Source organism: Herpailurus yagouaroundi, unplaced genomic scaffold (genome assembly GCF_014898765.1).
Source record: "Herpailurus yagouaroundi ecotype Mexico unplaced genomic scaffold, PumYag 159, whole genome shotgun sequence".
In the NCBI taxonomy this organism is placed as follows: Eukaryota; Metazoa; Chordata; class Mammalia; order Carnivora; family Felidae; genus Herpailurus; species Herpailurus yagouaroundi.
Window position 1 is genome coordinate 5737347 of NW_024412400.1, and position 20601 is coordinate 5757947.

Consider the following 20601-nt stretch of genomic DNA (forward strand, 5'->3'; position numbering starts at 1 on the left):
TGTGACCACCAACCTGTCCTTCCTTTGGGTCTTCAAGCCCTTTGATTTCAAAGGCCAGAAGGTAAGACTTTCAATCCTGACTCCACTGACCACCAACCCTGGGAAGACCCTAGGCCCCCCAGTATCATTGGATTTCCTGCCCCGGCACAAGAGCCATATTTATGTCAATACAAAAGGCCTTTGGTCACCAAAACGCCACGGATGCAAAGGGTTAGCCTGCAGTGGCGCACAGACGCTCTCCCGCCCATCAGCTGGCTTCTAAGAATATTTGGAAGACGAGTGAGGGAATGCATTCCATATGCTAAAGAGAAAGACGATTTAGCACTGTGCACGGTAGAGTGGGGACGGCCCCACTGGGTCACAAGGTGACCTTGGATGAGACATTCCCTGCTTTTGGTCCCAGTTACCTCATCTAAAAGGTGCGAGCAGTAAAATCTTCCCTCACAAGGGTGGCTGTGAGGACCATGTGAGGCCATCCATGTGGAAGGCCTCCGTAAACTGTGAAATGCTCCGCACGTGTCGGCCAGTATTAGCGGTTAACGCGTGTGCTTGTTTATTGTTTCAGCGGAGAGTTCAGGACGTCATCAGTCCCATCGTGTTTGAAGCTGCCTACAGCCTGGGTGAGCATGTGACCGGAGACGAGGAGAGGGAGCTGCCGCCTCTGACACCAGTGCTCCGCTGGAAAAAGGGACAGAAGATTGCCCAGAAGAATCAGGTGAGAACCTCGAAGCTCTGGACCGGGGCCTGGGGTGGCAGGTGCCTGTGGCGGAAGTTGCGGCCCTGGCGGACTGTGGCAAGGGCACACCCCCTCTCTGCGCCTCTCTTTCCTGATCTGCAAAATGATAGAACACATGTTTCGTGGGGGTCCTTCTAACAGCCACATGATTTAAACGCATTGAGGGAGTATTCCTCATAATCCCTTCGAGGCCATGAACTGGTTCCTTGGCCCCTGAACCTGACACTTGTTCCTAGACTGTTTCCAGAGCCCAGATCACACAGTAGGTGCTTGCTAAATGTTTTGTTGGTGAGGGCATGAGCGACGTGAAGAAGCAAGAGCATCATCTTGTCGGGGTGCCGGAGGCTCAGTGGGTTGAGCGTCCGACTTCGGCTCGGGTCACGATCTCACGGTTCATGAGTTCGAGCGCCACGTCGGGCTCTGTGCTGACAGCTCAGAGCCTGGAGCCTGCTTCAGATTCTATGTCGCTCTCTCTCTCTGCCCCCACCCCTGCTCGCATGTGCATGCTCTCTCTCTCAAAAATAATTTTAAAGAATTAAAAAACAACAACAAGAAAAGAACATCATCTTGTAGAACCGGCGGTTGAGTTAGAAATTTTCAACCCAAGCATCGCTGGATAGCCCAAGCACTGCAAGTGTGGGTGGGCCGCCCATCCCGTCGGGTACTCATCAGATTCTGCTGTGTGGAACAGAGCTTCAGAGCAACGTCGGGTGCAGACCCTGCAAGCAGGAGCGAGCCTGTGAACTGATTCTGTACTGCAGCGCGGCCCGTCCGCCCTGAGCCATCCGTGAGATGAGCATCGCTGTCTACTACACAGGAAATATGCAAGGAATCTGGTCCCAAATCTGTTTTAAATCTTCCCTCAACATCCAAGATCACCACAGATCCAGGACGTTGGTGGGGAGAAGGTCAGGCAAAACTGCTTCTTGGCGAAACCAGACTCCTGTGCAGGTGGGAGCAAAGCTGTGGAACCACACGCTGCCCCCTCCCCCGCCAACCGCTCTGAGCTTAGGGGAAAAGTAGCATGTCAGTGAGCCATGCCTTGCAGATTAGAGCTGTGAACAGAGCCACAGAGAAGTGTCAGCTTTGAGATGTCCATCCAGATGTTCAGTTCAGTGGTGAGGTTTTTAGCAAGGCATCCCAATTCTCTACCAAAGTACCTCCCACGTGATCTTGGGTCAGGTTCCCTAGAAGCAGAGCCTGAGGCAGGCATTTGGGGGCACATGGTCTGATGAGGCTGTGTTCTTAGGAGAAGCTGAAGGAAGGGATGGAAGTGGAAGGGACGGAGCAAGGATCTGGCCTCAGCTAGTCTAGCCTCAGCTGGGGAACTCGGGAGCACAAATTACACCAACAGGTTGTCTTCTCAGGACAGGAGGGGCTGGCCTTTTGTACCCCTTGTTAGTCAACCATCGGCTGGCTGGCTGGTGTAGAAGCGGAGCGTAGGTCTTCTTGAAGGAGATTCTCTTCAGCTTTGGACAGTTCTCTGTGGAAGAATGGGGGGGTGAGCCGTTAGCTGCCTACGCTGCCGTCAGCAGGGGGACGGGTAGCAGTTGTACAGGGATGTGAGCAGGGCGCCCAGCGCCCGCCACACATACGCATACAACCTGCTGGCAACTCTGACTTTTCAGGTTCTCCTTTTGATTTCAAACACGAACTTCTTTCAAAACACAAGGACCCTGGAAGGTGGCTGCTTATTAACACTTGGAGCAGGCTGGGGACTCGGTAAATCGGCCCGATCAAAGCCAATGATGCAGGGACAGCTCAGTATTAAAGTGCTGTTCTTGGCCACTTCTCGTTCAAGATGGCCGACCAAGTACGTATGTTCACGCTTCCTGAGACCCCATTACAATGATTAAATACGAGTAAATAGGGACGGGGAGGAAAACACTGTGGGGGACGGGGCAGCAGCCAGTGAGAGAGTCTGTTAATTTTCTGCAGTGACGGAGGAAGATGGAAGAGTGTTGGTGGGTGAACCTTGAGCCATACGTAGAGAGGCTGGGTGCCCGTCGACCCAGGGATCCAGAACGCTGCAGCCATGGCCAGGGCAGTGGTTTACAGAAGGGCGCCAGAGTGACAGGTGGGACCGAACAGGGAAGGGAGGTATTAAGTGAAGTTTAGTAAGTGGAAGAGTTGACTCTTCACCCCTGTCCTTGTCCCCGTGTACTTGAGACATTCGGAGCAGCATGCGACCAGGCATTTTCTTCTCTGAAGAATTTAACAAATTGCTTGAGATAGTGTGGCGAGCTCCCCACAGGAAAGCCTTGCTTCTTCTGCATTTAGAGGCTCCGATGTAAGCCTCCTACCATTCGTCCCCTCCTACCATTCGTCCCCAGACTGTCTCATCAGCCCTTTGGCCTTATTCCTAAATACAAATGGACAACCGATGAAACCTGAGATTGGAGGGGGCGATGTGGCCCGTTGAGAAGAAGAAAAAGACCAAAATGAACAACAGAATAGCTGACTTAGAAGGAAACAGGTTGTTCGGGGAATAGAAGAGATTATATAACCTTAAAAACCACCTTAAAAATAGATGTAATTAACACAAGGAGATTTCAGAATACATTCTGTCCGTTAGGAAATGGTTGGAATTTTTTCTTTAAAGGGAAGAAACAGAAAAAAGAAAAGTTTCCTAAAAATTAGCTATATGGCTGCAGAGGCAAAAATTTTGTAGGATTAGAAGATAATGAAAGAAATCCCCCAGTAAGCAGAGCTAAAAGACAAATAGAAGAGAGAGCTAAATTATCAATTTAAAAGGTCCTAGATTTAAGTAATAGGAATACCAGAAAAGGTAAACAGAGAAAATTTTAAAAGTTATAAGAGAGACAAAAGAATAAAATTTCCCAGAGTTAAAGGGAAACATTTTTTTTAATTTAAAGGTCTCCCCAACTTACAAGCAGGATAAACCAAAAATATCCTAGATATAATTTCTAAGATATTTGTAATGTCACTGCTACTAAGATTTAAGGAAACTTCTAAATGCTTCCAGGCTAGAGAGTTCAGGATTGGTGGGGGGGGGGGGGGGGGGGATATATGTCCACTTACAACATTATTGGAATCATACATACTAAACAGACCATCAGACTCCTGATTGGCAAGATTAGAAGCCAGAATATGGTGAAATAAGTCTTCAGAGTGCTGAGAGAAAGTGATTTGAAACTGGAATTTTATACTTAGCCTAACAGTAAAGTATGAGGTTGGAATACAGTAATTTTTCAGATAAGCAAGAACCAGATAGTTTATCTCCCTAGGAACCCTTCCAAGGAAATAAGTCTAGATGCACTCCAACGAAACAAAAGGGTAACAGCAAATTTAAAAACTAATTGACCAAATTAGAACAGGGGATCAATGAACTTCAGGGAGAATGAAGCCAGCAATAGACAGAATAACAGAAAGTAATGAAACTTAAGATACAGTATAGATGAAATAACTTGCTTCTCAAATAAGAAAAATAAAGGCAATAGAAAACTCTCAGAAAAACAGAAATTTGGTCTATGTGTCATGGTTGAAACATAAAATGTCATGGGACTTTGAGCAAGTAGAAGAGTATAAGGAAGAGAAGGACTTTGATACTAGAAATATTCTCCCCGAAGTGGAAGTTAAGCATTTGCACCTGTTGAGCCTGTTGCAGAGTTGAGCTTTGCACCCATAGAAAAGGGTATGTAATCATGACACTTGTCTCGGTTCTAATGTGAACAATCATGTAGCCATAAAATTAGCATTATTTATTGATTTTTGGTTACAGTATAAAATGTAAATGTCATTAAATTTGACTGCCCAGAGGTCAAAACAGAATGATGATCGAAGTTCTCTTAACATCTTAATCTTTTAAATCGGAGAGTCGAGAGGTGGTGCAAAACTTGATGAAGTGAGAGCTAGCTATTTACGACTTAAAATTACAGAGGTCATCAGCGGAGTACTACCTCTTAAATTGTGGTTGCTGAACCAGCCATGTCAGCCTCTTTGGGGATCTCGTGAGAAACGAAAATTCTTGGGCCCCACCCCAGATCCACTGAATCAGAAACTCATGGGGGAGGCCCCAACAATCCATGCTTTGACAAGCTGGCCAGGTGATTCTAAGGCAGCTGGGGTCTGAGAAGCCATGCAACAGAGGAGCTAAGCGTAATGATTTGCCTGTCCGCCTGTGAAAATTAGGAAGGCAGAGGAGAGGGGGCAATTGTGTGAGATAAGTTCCTGTCCATCGTGGCGAGAATTCAGTAAGAAAATGTCTAAATCTGACTAATCATCAAAAGAAACACGTGGTCGTGTGGCAACATGTGGTTGCCCCTGGACAGCAGGACTTGGTCCAGGGAGGTGTGTGGCAGGGGGGGTCATTATTTTTTCTGAACCATGTGATTCTTTGATTGAAATGAAAATGAAAGAAAAATATTGTTCTTAGCTTGGGGAGATTGTGCAGGAGTCTGAGAAATATTCTGGGAGAGTGATCCTTGCTTTTTCTCCTTTCCCTGATTAGGTGGGAGGGGGACTAATTGAATGATCATCCTCCATGTGTCTTCCAGATGTTGGCTCGATTTGCGAGGGGGAGAAAGATTCTGAGAGGTAGGCCCGCTCCAGCGGACAGAGCTGTGTTTCAGCCCGCGTATGCGTATATGACAGTTCCACAAAGAGAATCTGGCCTCTCCATAGGGAGGAATAATCTCATGGGAGCTCTTTAAGTCATGTTGCCAGAGAACATTAGGGCTTAAATACTGCAGTCTCTTTAACTAAAAGGCACCGAGCCCATGTAGGTACACAGGATTGTGCAGCGGCGTGAACTGAACCCTAGTGATTCTTTGGAGTCAGGGCCTGCCCTCACGGACGGTCTCGTTGAGGTGGTAACTGCACAGACGTGTAGAACCTGGAGACAGTGACAAAGCATGTGCAGTTCAGGCTTTCTGATGGATCTGCGGTGTTTTGCAGTGAGTGGGACAGAGCCTCCCCTCTGCTGGGTGAAGAACAGTGTTGGGAGAGTCTGGGCTGTGGGATATGGGCTAGGCTGTGGGGTGACGAGTGAAGTTGCCGCCAGTGCCGAGAACTGACTGGGATTCTGGGACCTCTGCAGGCCTCGGTAGGACATTCAGCCTGTTGAGAATACTTTCCTTAAACATTTAAGGAAAGCAGAGACCTACTTCTCGTCAGGGGATACTCAATACAAAAGCAAGCAACAAGCATATCAAAACACAACTTGGGGCGCCTGGGTGGCTCAGTCGGTTGAGCATCCAACTTCGGCTCAGGTCACAATCTTACGGTCTGTGAGTTCGAGCCCCGCGTCGGGTTCTGTGCTGACAGCTCGGGGCCTGGAGCCTGCTTCCCATTCTGTGTCTCCCTCTCTCCCTGCCCCTCCCTCGCTCATGCTCTGTCTCTCTCTCTCTCTCTCTCTCTCAAAAATAAATAAACATTTAAAACAAAATTTAAAAAAACAACTTGTTTTATCCCTTAACCAGAAGCGTATTTAAAAGGACTATAAATCCAAGAGCAATTCAGTCATTTGAATGTCTATTTCGTGTAAGACCTTGACAAAAAGATAAAAGATTGCTGGGGTGCCTGGGTGGCTCAGTTAGTTAAGCATCTAACTGGATTTTGGCTCAGGTCATGATCTCATGTTCATGGGATCGAGCCCCACATCGGGCTCTGCACTGACAGCATGAAGCCTGCTTGGGATTCTCTTTCTCTGTCCCTCCCCCACTCAGTCTCTCTCTCTCTCTCTCTCCTGCTTCTCCCCCCCCCCCCACCCCCCTCTGTCTCTCTCAAAATAAATAAAACAAAACTTAAAAAAAGATAAGACATTGCTACCTTCAGTGGACGTACAGGACAGGAATAACTTGTACAGAGCAGACAATGAGATTCAGATGAGTGTGCGTGAGTGTTTCATTCCAGAGACTATTTCCAGCTGAGGAGACCATGTTCTATGGGGAAAAGGAGAATTGGCTGGAGCCTTAAGGAAGAAGTAGGATTTGGACACTCAGGGCTGGAGGGGTTTGACAGACTAACCGAGAAGGAGGGACTGATGGATGCTGACGGTCTTCCACATGGTTGAACGTCTAGTGTCAGGGACGGAGGACGAGCTGTGAAGACGGGGGCTACTTGTTCACTGGCCATGGAGCTGGACTTGATTCTGCAGGGGACAGGAGACCATTACATCTTTCTGAGTGCAGGGAGATCAGAGACGTGCCTCAGGGAGACTGGTTGGCCTGGGTTCGGGGGAGCACCTGGGAGCTCTCACAGTAGCCCCAGGAAGGCTTTGCAGGTGGGTTGTCGGAAGTTCGGTGTGATAGGCCCAGAGAGTTTTCTCACTAATGGCTCCCAGTTGGTCTCATCTGCTGAAACAGTATGGCACTAAATGAAAGGATCCTGCAAGGCCCTAGTTGGCCTGTGTGCTGGGAAAGAAGCAAGGCTGGCCCTGGAGTTATCAGTGAGGGGACCTTATCTTTCCCCTTCAGGTGGCTATACCAGTGGCTATGACAGAGACCCTGTCTTCAAACCCTGTGCACAGAGTAAAGCTTTAAAAACTATGATGGCACTCATGCTTCCTCAGGAGGCCCCCAAAGACCTGGCTGCGGCTGGACTGCCAGGTTGCCCACTGTGTAGACAGAATGGCCCCAGAGATGTCTACACCCTTATTCCTGGAACCTGTGACTACGATACACTACACGGCAGAGGGGACTTTGCAGGTGTAATTAAGGTTGTGGGCGCTCCTGGGTTATCCGGCTGGGCCCCATCTTTCTCCAGCTGGAGGCAGAGGAAGGAGGTCAGGGAGATGGAAGAGAAGGAGTCAGATGTGAAGCATGAGAAGGACGTGACAGGCCATGGTTGGTTTTGAAGATGGAGGGGCGGTTTGAAAAGGAATGTGGGGAACCTGCAGGGGCCACGAGAGGCCCCCGGTTAGGGTCAGCAAGGAAAGCAGGACCTCAGTCTTACGGCCCCAGGGAACTGAATTCTGCCAACGACCCGAGGAAGCCCGGAAGCAGCTTGTCCCCCAGAACCTCCAGATAAGGGCCCAGCCAGGCGACACCTGGATTTTGGCCTCGTGAAACCCACAGCGGAGAAACCAGCTGAGCCCTACAGAGCTGTGAGATACGAAGTCTGTCTTGTTTTAAGTTGCTAAATTTGTGCTAATTCATATCTGCAGCGGTGGAGAATGAACGTGTCCTACACCCCAGAGAACCCCAGGCCTTCTTTCTTCCCCTGGCTTCCCTGGGGAAGGAGCACAGTCTCTGGAGTGAGATCAGGGGCCCAGGCCCAAGCAGAGTATTCTCCCAGGGCAAGTCACTTACCTCCTGAGAGCCCTGGTTAGCACCTGTCACTTGGGGTGTCATCTGCTCTGCCTCCCTGTGGGGTTCTGTGCAATCACAGGTGAGAAGCATTGAAATGGTAAGGCATTATCAGACTCTGCTCCCTCCCCTCCCCTCCCTCCCCTCCCCTCCCCTCCCCTCCCCTCCCCTTCCTCTCTGCTTGGGCTATGTCCAGTCACAGCTAGTCCGGGAGTAGTTTCCCTGGGTGAGACGCAGTGGCACCGTCTAAGGGCCCTGGCTGGTTCTTCACGTGGACCTCTTGTGGTCTTCATGACTGGTCCTTGGCTGTCAGGCCCAGAGATGCCCTTGCCTTAGAGGGGATGGTATGGGGATGACCTATCCAGCCGGAACCTGAGAGCTGGCTCTCCCAGCACAAGCCTCTGTCCTCCATGTCTGCTGCCACTAATCGAGTCCAGGCCGCCACCATTTCTCACCTGGACCAGGTCATTCTCTGCATAGGGCCTACCGCTCCCTGCCCTCCAACTCTCCTCTGCCCTTAGAAGACTCAGGGGCACCTGGGTGGCTCGGTCAGTTAAGCATCCAACTTCAGCCCAGGTCACGATCTCGCGGTCCGTGAGGTCGAGCCCCGCGTCGGGCTCTGGGCTGATGGCTCGGAGCCTGGAGCCCGCTTCGGACTCTGCGTCTCCTTCTCTCTCTGCCCCTCCCCCACTTACGCTTGGTCTCGTTCTCTGTCTTTCTCAAAAATAAATGAACATTAAAAATAAGAAGAAGAAGGTCATCCAGACTCATATTAAGGTCCACAGACCCTGCACAGTGGGGCCCTGGCCTCTCCAGTATCATCCAATGCTAGCTCCACATCACACGCCAACCACCCCCAAACTCTCCAACCCCTTTGCTGCTTCAGGCCCTTTGCACATGCTGATACCACTTCTAGAAAGCTCTTACTATGTCTTTCTCACAGCCCGTTCTTCACTCTTCAGGTCTCCGTTTACCTGTCACCTCCTCAGAGAACCGTTCTCCAACTACCTGTATGCCCTGACTTAACTATTTGATTCCTCTATGAAACCTGTCCCAATTTATTACTACTTTGTCTAATTGCTTTTCTGTCTCCCTCACTTGAGTGGAGGCTCAAGAGGGCAGGGGTCTATTTTACCTCATCGTCTGCTGATCCCTAGTGCCTAGCACAGGGCCTGGATCAGTGGGCACTCAGCAAACATATCTCGGTGGACAGCCTCTGAAAGAACACAAGGCTGGGTCATCCCGCGGAGGTTGGACATCCTATCAGAGTTTCTTCACTGACACATGCAGCAAAGCTGTGTCACTTTGGAAAACGCGCTTTCTGATCTCTCTGGGGATTCCGGTCAGGCAGGAGAACATGGCGTGTGCTTTAGGGAGATTCACCTAACAACCATAGTACGTTCGTGCACGTGTGGATGTCCTTCCCAAGAAACAAGATGGAGGAAATACACCCAGTAAAAGAAGAGGCATCGCCTGCGTTGAGAATACTCACTTTGTCACCTTTCAAGTGAAAAGTGAGCTGTTTTACTCCCACGTTAATTTTTAATTCTGCTGAAGCCGTAGACTTTGGGCCTCCATTGTACTGGAAATCGTCACCATCTGTCCCCCCACCCCTCACCCTAGACCCCTCAGCGCCTGTGTGTGTGGAAACAGAGCCCATGCCTGTGAGAACTCACTGTTCAGCCTGGACGTGAGGTAATACTTTCCCAGGTGAGGTGCCCGGCCGCGTCGAAATGCCAGCTCTGAGGTTTGTTTTCGTTATCATGAGTGAAGTCTCTGCAGAACGGTGGAAAGCTGGGTGGTTCGGAGGCTGGAAGAGAGAGGGCATGTCACCGCAGACATCGGAGCCAGACAGGTGTCAGGGACCATCCAATCTCGGGGGGCAGATTAGGCACCTGGATTCAGGGGAGCAGTTTGGCCCAGCGGAGGAGGAGAAGGGGGGGGCGGTTAAAGGAAGAAGTTTCCACCCCATCCCTCTTCCCACTTTTGCCCCACTTTTGCCAGCATCAGCCGCTTGGCACAGCTTCTGGGCAATCTTCTCAGAAAGGGCACCCTAGTGAAACACGTGTGAAAGCCATCTACTCCAAGTGTGTGTGAGGCAGACAGGTACTTCAGGCCCCACTGACCGTGGAAGCCTGGCTACCTCCCTGTGTCTCTGGCTTCTCCTCCAGGGTCAACCCCGAAAGCAGAGGAGAGGGGGCTCCCGTCTCTCAAAGGCTGGGTTGTCCCCAGGAGTGACCTGTTCCATCTGCAAAATTTCTTCCTTGGCACTTCCTCTTTGCAACTCATGGAAGGAGCGTCTCCCGACCCTCCCAAACTCTTTGTAGGGGGAAACTGTGCTTTTTTTTCCCCCAAATCTTCAGGCCTCTCGGGTTTTCTTTCTTCCATTCTGCCTAACGGAAAGCCTCGCCCGCAAGCCTGCGGAGTGTATATAAACGAACGAGGGCACGTGTCCAGTGGACGGTCTCTGGCAAAGGAGGAAACGTCCACCCCTCCCTTGTTCTCTCCTACGGTGTTTGAGGAAGTCAGAGGCCAGGCATTTGCTCAGAGCTCCACCTGGGGCCCCATCGAGGTGAGGCTCTCGTGAGCGCGTGGGGATCGGTCTTACTAGCAGCCTGTCTAGTTTGAGGGTATCTTTCACACCCCTAGCTGCCTGCCTGCGTCTGGCTCCGCAGCTTTGAGAAATAACGGCTAGCATAGCCTTCCTTTGCTCTGACGGCACGAGCACCTTTATTGCCGGCTCTGTTTTCTGCCTCTGGTGACTGATTAGTAGGAACCGTTTTTAAAAAATAATAAGTGAAGCCTAGAACACAAAAGATTCCTGGGTAAACATCAAGGGTGAGAGCATTTCTGGTCCTGGGAGGCAGAAGGTTCCTAGAAGCAAGTTTATGGCTGATACTAAAAGTCAGAGGTTGGGGCGCCTGGGTGGCTGAGTCGGTTGAGCGTCCAACTCTTGATTTCGACTTGAGTCGTACTCTCACGGTTCATGAGTTCGAGCCCCGAGTCGGGCTTGCTGCTGTCAACTCAGAGCCTGTTTGGATCCTCTGTCCCCTTGTTCTCCGCCCCCCCTCCCCCCGGAAATAAATAAAAATTAAAAAAAAAAACAAACCTGAATTTGGTCAAGGACAGCCTTTAGTGACTCATGTTAAAAAAAAAAGAAAAGTCGGAGGTTGTAAGGGGATGTGAAATGTGGCCTGTAAAAGGCCACCCAGCCCCAGGCAGTCCTTGGAATCCAGGTGAGTCCAGATCCCAGTTGCAGTCCCAGGTGGGCCAGCTCAGCTCTCCACTCCATTGTTCACAGGGGTTGACCTGGATCGCGGAAAGGCTGTCTTGAGGCAGAGGGGACTGTTCTGCGAGGTGCAGGGCCATGGAGCAAACCAAAGGATGCCCTCAGACAGAACTCAGCCACCTCCAAGTTTTCCGTAAAGCAGAACTCGCTCTGTGTCTGTGTTTCGAGGAAAACCAGTAGAGTATTTGCCGTCCCGCGATTTTAAAATCTAAAAGGACAGTCTGTACAGACCCTGAGCTAGAAGGAGTTCCTCCACTTTAATTTTATGACGTCTTTGTCGTTCACTTGGTCCTTTGGACGTGCTATCTTTTAGAAAGCCACTCTGTCTGTATGACCTGATTGTAAATACCAGGCAGTGAGACATCTCCCTTCTTCATCCGGGCACAGGGCTGAGCAGAGAAATCTCTGGGACTACCCAGAGCCCTTACAGTGTGTCACACTAAAGACAGTGCTGGATTCTGGAAAAAGAGCCCGCTGAAACGGAATCGGGAAGAGAAACCGTTTGCACTCCCGGTCATGGCATTTACACAAACAGTTTTTTAACACGGTACCAGGTGCCGCGGCTTGCAGACATGATTTACATGTGGCCAGGGCCTCCGGGAGCTTCTGTAAAACTGTGGGAGGAAGAGAAGTTCCGAAATGTTCCTCCTATCATCCAGGCAGAGACCCTTTGCAAAGCCACGTTGCCCATCAGGAAATGCCTCGCTCACATGAGCTTAAAAATAGTCTTCTTGTTTGGTCCCCTTGGGGTGGGATTTCACAAGCATGTATTCCCACCCAGTCCAGTTGTCCCAATTTTCTGAGGCCTCAGCATGGATGTGGTTGCCACAGCAACCCTGTAAACAGTATGTATCTGTGTCAATGATTATATATCTTAAAGCAAATATCACCCAAGTCCAGGAAATTGACTCTCCTGTGAACACGACAGCTGGAACAGGCGAAGAATCCTACTTCCTATTACATCAGAAGGGGAGATTTTTTTTCCAGTGCAGATTTGAACAGGAGAAATGGGCACCCCAAGGCTGGAGCATCTAGACCAATGTCCTGTCTGAAGTCGGCCTTGGCCCGGACAGCCATTGAGCTGCCAGCCCCGAGTCACACATCCAGGGCTGCCTTGGCCTCGGTGGCCACGGCATTGGGAAGAAAGCACTCCCAGCTCCAGCCTCTGTACTCTGGCTCAGAGAGAAATGTAACTTCAGCCGGGTTCATTGTATTTTTTTTTTTTTTCTGGCCCGAAGGGAATGAGGAAACCAGTAGCCAAATAAATATTCTAGAATAGGAGGCCACAAACTATAGCCTGCAGGCCAACTCTGGTCTGCTGCCTGCTTTTATAAATAAAGTTTTATTGAGACACGGCCACGCCTGTTTCTTTACATATTGCATATGGCTGCTTTCATGCCACTAGGTGCAATAGAGACCAGGTGGCTCACAAGGCCAAAAGTAGTTACTAGATGGCCTTTACAGAAAAAGTCTGCCAACCCTGTTCGAAACGAAGCAGAGTAAGGATTTGGGGAGAAGCTGGATAAAGGGTTTGAAAAAGAAAACTGTTCTCCCGAGAGACCAGGGTGAGGAAGGAGCCAACAAGGAAATCTAGTCCTTGGGGCTGAAGAGGCCACTGGATGTCTAGTCTACAAGTCACCAAAATCTGAGGCAGGAAACAGCTTTCTCCTGAGAGAAAGGATTTGCCTCCTTTAACCCGAGAGAAATGAGAGACGATGGCTCCTCAGATCTGATTGTATTTTCCAGAAAGGGTCTTCCAGGTAGAGACATTGACCCAGCTTTGCCAACCAGTAGGTGGAGGCTAGAGGGAGGCGGGAGAGACTGCATCCAAGCCGGCGGGGGATTTGTCCGATTCCAACAGCCAAGCTTGTGTTTGCCCGGAAGACTAGGGAGATGGGGGGGGGAAGGTGGGCAGAGGAATTTCTTCGGAGGCCCTGGTTGGCGCTGGGGTCGTTCCTGAGAGGGAAATTGGGAGTTTGGCCCATTGGCTTCACAGGGAACCTGTACGCTTTGTACTTAGTAAAGGAGAAGTAGTTTTTACTTGCTTCTGGAAACTCAGTGTTGCCAGTTGGCATTCTGAGGCTTCAGTCTGCCCCTGTTCTGTCCCGGGACATGCTTTTCAGTTCCTCAGGAAACAAAATGGTCGTTTGCCCAGAGAGACAAATCCAGGTCCAGAGTTGAATCTGAGATTCCACTTCAGCCTCCCTGCTGCGTGAGGCAGGTGTTTGATCCCTCGGTCTTTACTGCTCTACCTCTAAGACAAGTGCATCCCCAGCTTGGGAGGGTCTTTGCCTAAAGCCTTGGCTTATTTTCCTCTTATGACTGTGGAAATTGAGTCCTGGCTAATGTCTAAGCTGGTACTTTATCTTCTCAGTATAGGTTGTGCTTAATTTTAGCTGGTGAGTGTAAGCGATTGCATAACGTGTGTGTATACGTCTATGTGTGTACGTAAGTATACATACCCCTGCGTGTGTATGCGTATCTATTTATGGAAGACTCAGTTCTTGTGTTTATTGGGTGGAAATTTAGCAGCACTGGAAGACTTCAGCCAGTTTCAGTGACAGGAAATAGAGAGCAGAAGGTATAATAGCATTGACCCAGATCGGGGCATCCACCTTTAGGCTCCCCATTTCAGGGGTCACGCCATCTCTCAGAGCACCGTGTGGTCCTCCACGTGGCACGAAGCAACTTCAACTGCCAGGCTCTAGGGACCGGCACAGAGGTGAACAAGACCACTAGAGTCCCCGTCTTCAAGGAGCATAATTTTAGCAGGGGAGATAAACAGGAAACATGTAGTGATCCAATCAACGAGTTACAACTGAGATGACCAGTAGCAGGAGAAAGTGCCCAGAGTTGCCAGAGCTGACGGCGGGAGCTTGAGCTCCTGGGGAAGGGGCTCAAAGACGTGGTATTGACTTGCTCCTGGCGGGATGGGAGGACACACGGCGGGTGAACCAGGTGGAGGAACTGGGGACCCCGTGACACTGGACGGACTCGTGCAGAGGCATAGCCTGTCAGCAGGGGCAGAGCTGGCCTGAAGCTTATTCAATTGGGAGGAAAGTCCTCTTGAAGAAAAATGTGAAGTTATGAAAGAAAAAGTTAGGTAAAAGGCCTCTGTCAGGGCTTGACAGCGAGAGACCCTCAGGCTTCGGTTTCGTTAGCTTGATGGTAAAGTCACGTTTGGTGCTTTTCCCTCATTCCTGCCCTTGGAGAGCCCGCTTCTCTTGCCTGAGATATCCACGTAGCCCACATCCTCTTCCTCCTGTTCTCTCCTTGCTTGAGATGGGAAACAAAGCGCTTCTATTCAACAGTCTTCTATTGAAGTCTCCTGGAAGTCTGGCTCTCTCCCTGCCCCCAGTAGTGTCCAAAAGAACATGGGAATTTCCTTTTTTGCCCAAGCCTTCCGTGAGTTTCTCCCCCGCCACAATCAAGGCAGGGAATGTTGGCTGGGGCGCTTTATTCTTCTGGAAGTTTGACACAGGAGTATGAATTTCCACAGGGCAAAACTACTCTGTCTGGTAGGTCTAGACTTTCCGCTGGCCAGCAAGTTCACCGGAGTGCGCACTGGCGTTCCGAGAGCCGCCTGGACGTACCCTGTGGGAGGGGAGCAAATCACCGGGAACCGTTTTCTGTGGTGGGGAAGAACCCAGACACGAGCAGTGACAGAGGAGAGGTTTAACAGTGAATGATTTACAACTAAAAAATGACAACAGGCTCTTCTCTCCAAAATCCAACAGTGATCAAAGCCGCTTAACAATAGTGAGCAGCGTCTGTCAGTCCGGAACACAGGGAACCTGCTGTCCGTAGATGAGACACGTACGAGAGCTGGAGAGCAGTCTGAGGGAGACATCGGCAAGCCTGCTGGGTGGGGCTTTGGCCGTGGAGGCCCACTGTGGGTTAGAGGCTGTCTCCCCACCCCCGAGACACGGGAAAGGGCCCCTTCCGCCCCGGTGTGCTGCCCTCAGCCTAATGGCGTCATTGCCTTTGACTTTTCTCTTTGAAACTAAGATGATAAAATCCCATCGCTCAGGCGGAACCCACGTCAAGCAGAGATTTTCTGCCTCCCCACTTCCCAAGACAGCGGACAGAAGACAATGACCCCGCTGTCGTCCAAGAATTCTTTACACGACCGGATTCTTACAAACTCACGTCTGAGAGCATTTAAAGATCTTCTCACAGGTGGAAAGGACACCTGCCATGTACCCGTGTTGAGGCAACCACCCGAAGAAGCATCTCCGCACACTGAGAAGTGAATCAGATAAGGAACGCGCTCCCCAGTCAAGGCCACCGACGACTGGGCTTTCTTGGAGCCTGGCTCCGTGGGAGGGGAGGGCGTGGGTGCCGGTTCCCCGGAAGAGTTCCCACCCATCTAGAAGGACGTGGTTGGCTGGTGTGTACTCCTTTGCCGTTAAATCCTGTCCTTCCTGTTCTATCTCCCCCCAGACCATCTTCGAAAGGAATTGCCGTTCAGAGGACTGTGCCACAGACCTGCAGCTTCGGGGCCAGCTGTTGCTCTCCAGGTAACCCGGGGCTCCTCCCACGACCTCATTCTGAGAGCTTCCAGAGTGTCTTGCCTCCAGGCCCAAAGCCGGAATGTGCCCATTTCCCCACCGAAGAGGGTCACTAGAGTTGGTGGGTGACAAGGGCGTCTTACAGCTTAAAGGAGTGTATGTTCTGCGAGCATTTTCACAATAGCTGTCATACGGATGGGATGATTCGCTTTTTGTTTTCTTTACAATTCCACATACCTCCCAATGTAGCCCACGTTTCTCATTCCTGGATCTGTGTGACGTGGGGGGAAGGGAGGAGCTATTTTTTTTTATTTTTTTATTTTTATTTAAAAAAAATTTTTTTTTAACGTTGATTTATTTTTGAGACAGAGAGAGACAGAGCATGAACGGGGGAGGGGCAGAGAGAGACAGAGGGAGACACAGAATCGAAACAGGCTCCAGGCTCTGAGCTGTCAGCACAGAGCCCGAAGCGGGGCTTGAACTCACGAACCGCGAGAACACGACCTGAGCCGAAGTCGGACGCTTAACCGACTGAGCCACCCACGCGCCCCAAGGAGGAGCTTTTTTTTGTTGACTCGTTGTGTTAGGTTGAACCAGAAGAAACTGCCAGTATTTAATTGGGACGGTTCCTGTAATTCGACTTACTGTTATATAAAGATTCTTTAAAAAAAAAAAAGAAAAAAACTCCCCCCCCCCCCCACCCCGCCGCCACCCGGCACTTAACAGTGGCATTTGCTTTAACAACAGGTAAAGGTTCTATGGAGGAAGGGGGTGAAAGAGAGGGGCAGGCTGTCCTGACTCAAGTAAACAGTCCGTATTGTTTCAGGCTTTCTTCCCACCATATGTGGGTCCCCAGGCAAGGGTAGACCACACAGAGGCCTTCTGTTTCCTTTTTGCCAACCTTTTATTTTAGATTTCTTGTACGACGAAGGTGCTGATCCTGAGTCATCTGGCCACATTTCAGAGAACGGTGTCCTTTTGGGACAGTTTCTTCTGAAAGATTGTTTTAGCCTGGGGGCCAGAAAGTCTCTCCAGGCGTCTGTTACCATTTCTCACAGAGTCATCACTTGTGATGGTTAGTCTCTAAAATGTATATCCCTTATTTGTTTTTTTGTTCTTTGGGTTTGGTCTTGTTTTAATTTTCTTTAATGTTTATTCAGTTTTGAGAGAGAAAGAGAGAGAGAGAGAGCACCAGCAGGAGAGGGGCAGAGAGAGGAGACAGAGAATCCGAAGCAGGCTCCAGGCTCTGAGCTGTCAGCACAGAGCCCGAGGTGGGGCCCGAATCCACGAACCATGAGATCATGACCTGAGCCAATGTCAGATGCTCAACCAACCGAGCCACCCAGGCGTCCCTGGGTTTTGTTTTTGTTTTTGTTTTTGACAAGAGAAAGAAAGAGTGAGGGAGGGACAGAGAGAAAGGGAGAGAGAGAATCCCAAGCAGATTCCATACCCAGTGTGCAGCCCAACGTGGGGCTTGATCTCACCAGGCTGAGATCATGACCTGAGCCAAAATCAGAAGTCGCTTAACTAACTGAGCCACCCAGGCGCCTCTGTCCCCTATTTGTAACCGTGAAAGTTACGTTTGGGTGAAATGTAAGAAATATCCCCTCTTGAACCTCAGTCCAACAGTGCCTCGTCTATCAGTGACGGCAGTGGAATGCTTATGTTGATAAATAATCTATTAGTCATCAACGGAAAGTAACAGTAAGATTCTTTTGTTTGCATTTATTGGGCGGAAGATGGTGTAACACCCTCCCCTCCCCCAACAATACTCCCCTAAACCACTTAAATGTTAATTCACATTACTTTTACTTAGTATAAGAATAGTGCATTAAAATGGCATGTGTTTTGCCAAGCTTAGAAGATTACTTCAAATGAATGAAATGGATATTGGAATTTTTTTAACATTAAGAAGAATTTTCTGGAAAGAGAAACCAGTTCTACAGAAAGTTCATAAATTATCAGGTCATTACTCTTAGTTTTAAATAGGTCTTCCAAAAAGTGTTTTAGGGAAACAGTAACATGAAACAAAAATCTATGAATTTGTTTTGTCTTGAGGCAGACTGTAAATGTTGGAAATTTGTTTTGGATCAGAAAACCCTGAGTGGTGGGAAAATGTCACTTGCTCCAAGGTTAAATATTAGGTTACAGAAGTCCTGATGTTCTCGCTGCCCATTAATGGATATGGGCAAATCTATCTCTGTTCAATTATACTTTTCATGTATTAAGATAAAAACCCAAAGCTCAGGGTCAATAAGACACCTTGTGCTTAAAACTGCCTCCACTGCCCCTCCCTGGCCCCTCAGGGGTGTTGATCAAAATGAGTTCTGCTCTGTGAGCCCATTAATTGATCATTTGAGAATGACGGGTATGATGGCCAGGACCCAGCCCCCCTATGCATCAGCTAGCTACAGCCACAGAAGAATGCTGCGTAACCAAGTGTCTCCAAACTCAAGGGCTTAAAACAGCAATCATTTATTCTCGTGGATCTTCAGGTCGGTGGAGGGTCAGATTCAGCTGGATCTTGACTGACTCGCCCGTGCATGTGGGGGTGAACGGAGGGGAGGTTGATCTCTGCTAGGCTCGGGTGATCCACTTTAGCTCCGCTCCACGTGTCCTTCGTTGTCCTGCTGGAGCCAGTCGGCCACCCTGGGCATATTCTTCTCGTGGCAAGGTGACACTTCAGAGGGCAAGCAGAAACATGCAGTAACCCTAAGGTCTAGGCTCAGACCTGGTGTACTCTCACTTTAGCCTTATTCTGTTGGTCACAACAAGTCATATGGTCAACCCCAAAGTCAGGGGAAAGGAACATATTCTGTGCCCCTTTAGTGAGAGGAACTGCAAAGTCACACAGCAAAGGGCATAAGTATAGGGAGGGGTAAATTGGGACCCATAAGGCAATCTGCTGTACCACCACATGAAGAAGAAGGCAGCTCTCCTGGGTGGCTCAGTCGGTTAAGCGTCCGACTTCGGCTTAAGTCGTGATCTTGCGGTTTGTGGCTTTGAGCCCCGCATCAGGGTCTGTGCTGACAGCTCAGGGCCTGGAGCCTGCTTCGGATTCTGTGTCTCTTTCTTATAATTCCGTCATCCTCAACTCAGACATGTGGCCTAGACTGTGTGGGGAGATTTTCTGAATCTCAGAAGCAGTGTCCTTGGATGAAAGGTCTAAGCCTCTCCTTAGGATGCGTTATTTCCCGGGAGGCCCCCTGGTCTCTCAAAACAGCCTTTTGTCTGGATCCCCCATTAAACCTTCATTGTATCTTGGGCCCATAGCTGTCCCCAAAAGAGTCATCAGAGAAACATTAATTGGTAATTGGATAGGGGAAGATACAAAACCAAATGGTAGTTCCAATTACATTGCATTTCCCTGGACCTTCATGTAGAGCCAGGCACAAAGTGAGAGAAGGCACAGTCCATAAACTGCTGGTGGAAGCCAAGGTCTGAATTTGGTTGACAAAGGCTTAGTGGCCAGAATCAGAAACAAGCTGCTCTGGTTATCATTTCTGCCTCAGGTGGGTTGCACACCCCTTCATCGTTCAAGTCAAGAACTGGGCTCCAAGCTGCAGAAATGAACAGTGTGCGTGCCCTGCTCTCCTGACATGCACAGTGTGGGTTGGAGAGGACAGCTGGGTGATGGTGGCACCACCTGGTCAGTGCTCGAAGAGAGGCAGATGGGTCATTGTAGGACCAGAGAGCAGCTTCCAAGGGGAGGAATGAAGGGAGTGAGGAGGAGGATGCGGGCATCCTGGGCAGAGGGAAAATGTGAGCAGAGGCATGGCAGTGTGGAGGGCTGATTCCCATGAGATCTGCAGGTGTCTGGAGTGAAGGAGGGGGTCAGGAGAACACAGTGAGAGATGAGGCAAGACTGAGAGAGACTGACGTGGGATGGGTCATTTTGTCCTCTCTTCCACTCAGCAAAAGCTTGGGTTTTGAGTCAGCCATCCGTCTCAGTTCTTAGTCCCTGGCACAGACCATGGTGTCTCCCCAACTATTTCAAAAGGGCAACTTGGACATGATTTTGGCACTTCATAGCGTCTCTAGAACCTGGCTCTCGTGTTCGCTGTGACCCACTGTACTGAGAAGCTGAAGCCAAGTGGTAACCGAGAAAGATCCTTCCAATGACTGGGCGGAGGGTGTAGACAAGGTGTTGTGGCTGGAAGCAGCCAAGTACCCACCGGACTGAGGAGGCTTTGTCTGGAGAGGATGGAGGGAAAGACATCTGGGAATGATTGGGTCCCCCAGAGTGGCCGGGGATCAAGCCAGGAAATGCTATCTGTGACGGGGACTCATGATGTTTTTATTTTTCTCTCTGGAGAGCATGAATTCTGGCAGGCCTGTTGTCTCTTAAAGCAATCAAACTCTTTAATTAGAGTTCACAGTCTTTAATGGTCTTGAGCCTATTTCCAAAACATGCCATTTCCAAAATGTCCAGGAAGAGGGATGAAGCTGTTTAGATCGTTTCTATGAAACAGAACTGAAAACTCCATTTGTAAAATGATGCAGCTGTTTTGTTTTGTCTGTCTGAATACTTACAGTACCTAAGACTATATCACGTGTGATTAAGATAAAGAAAAAGAAATATAGACTATGGCAGTTGATCTGTCTGTCTATCCGGATGCATCCCATAGGAGACCAGTGGAACATTTCAGTGCCTTCTGGCTCACCAACTGGAATAATGAAAGAACTCTTAAGGGAACTGAAGAGACACAGTGAAATATTTACGAAGTTAGAAGAACCATCTAGTGGCCACATTTAATGGTCCAATGTTTGTAGCCTTAGCGATGCTATTACCACAGT

At 49.6% G+C, this 20601-nt stretch overlaps 1 protein-coding gene across 5 annotated transcripts in view; it reads left to right on the forward strand.

Moving 5' to 3' along the window:
- ITGA9 (integrin subunit alpha 9) overlaps positions 1-20601 on the forward strand; it is a 343812-nt gene that overhangs the window by 157373 nt on the left and 165838 nt on the right. For all 5 annotated transcript variants that reach the window (XM_040479772.1, XM_040479774.1, XM_040479773.1 and 2 more), the window contains exons 15-16: positions 566-715; positions 15737-15813. In XM_040479772.1, the coding sequence (XP_040335706.1) occupies positions 566-715; positions 15737-15813 (227 nt within the window). The remainder of the gene's footprint in view (positions 1-565; positions 716-15736; positions 15814-20601) is intronic.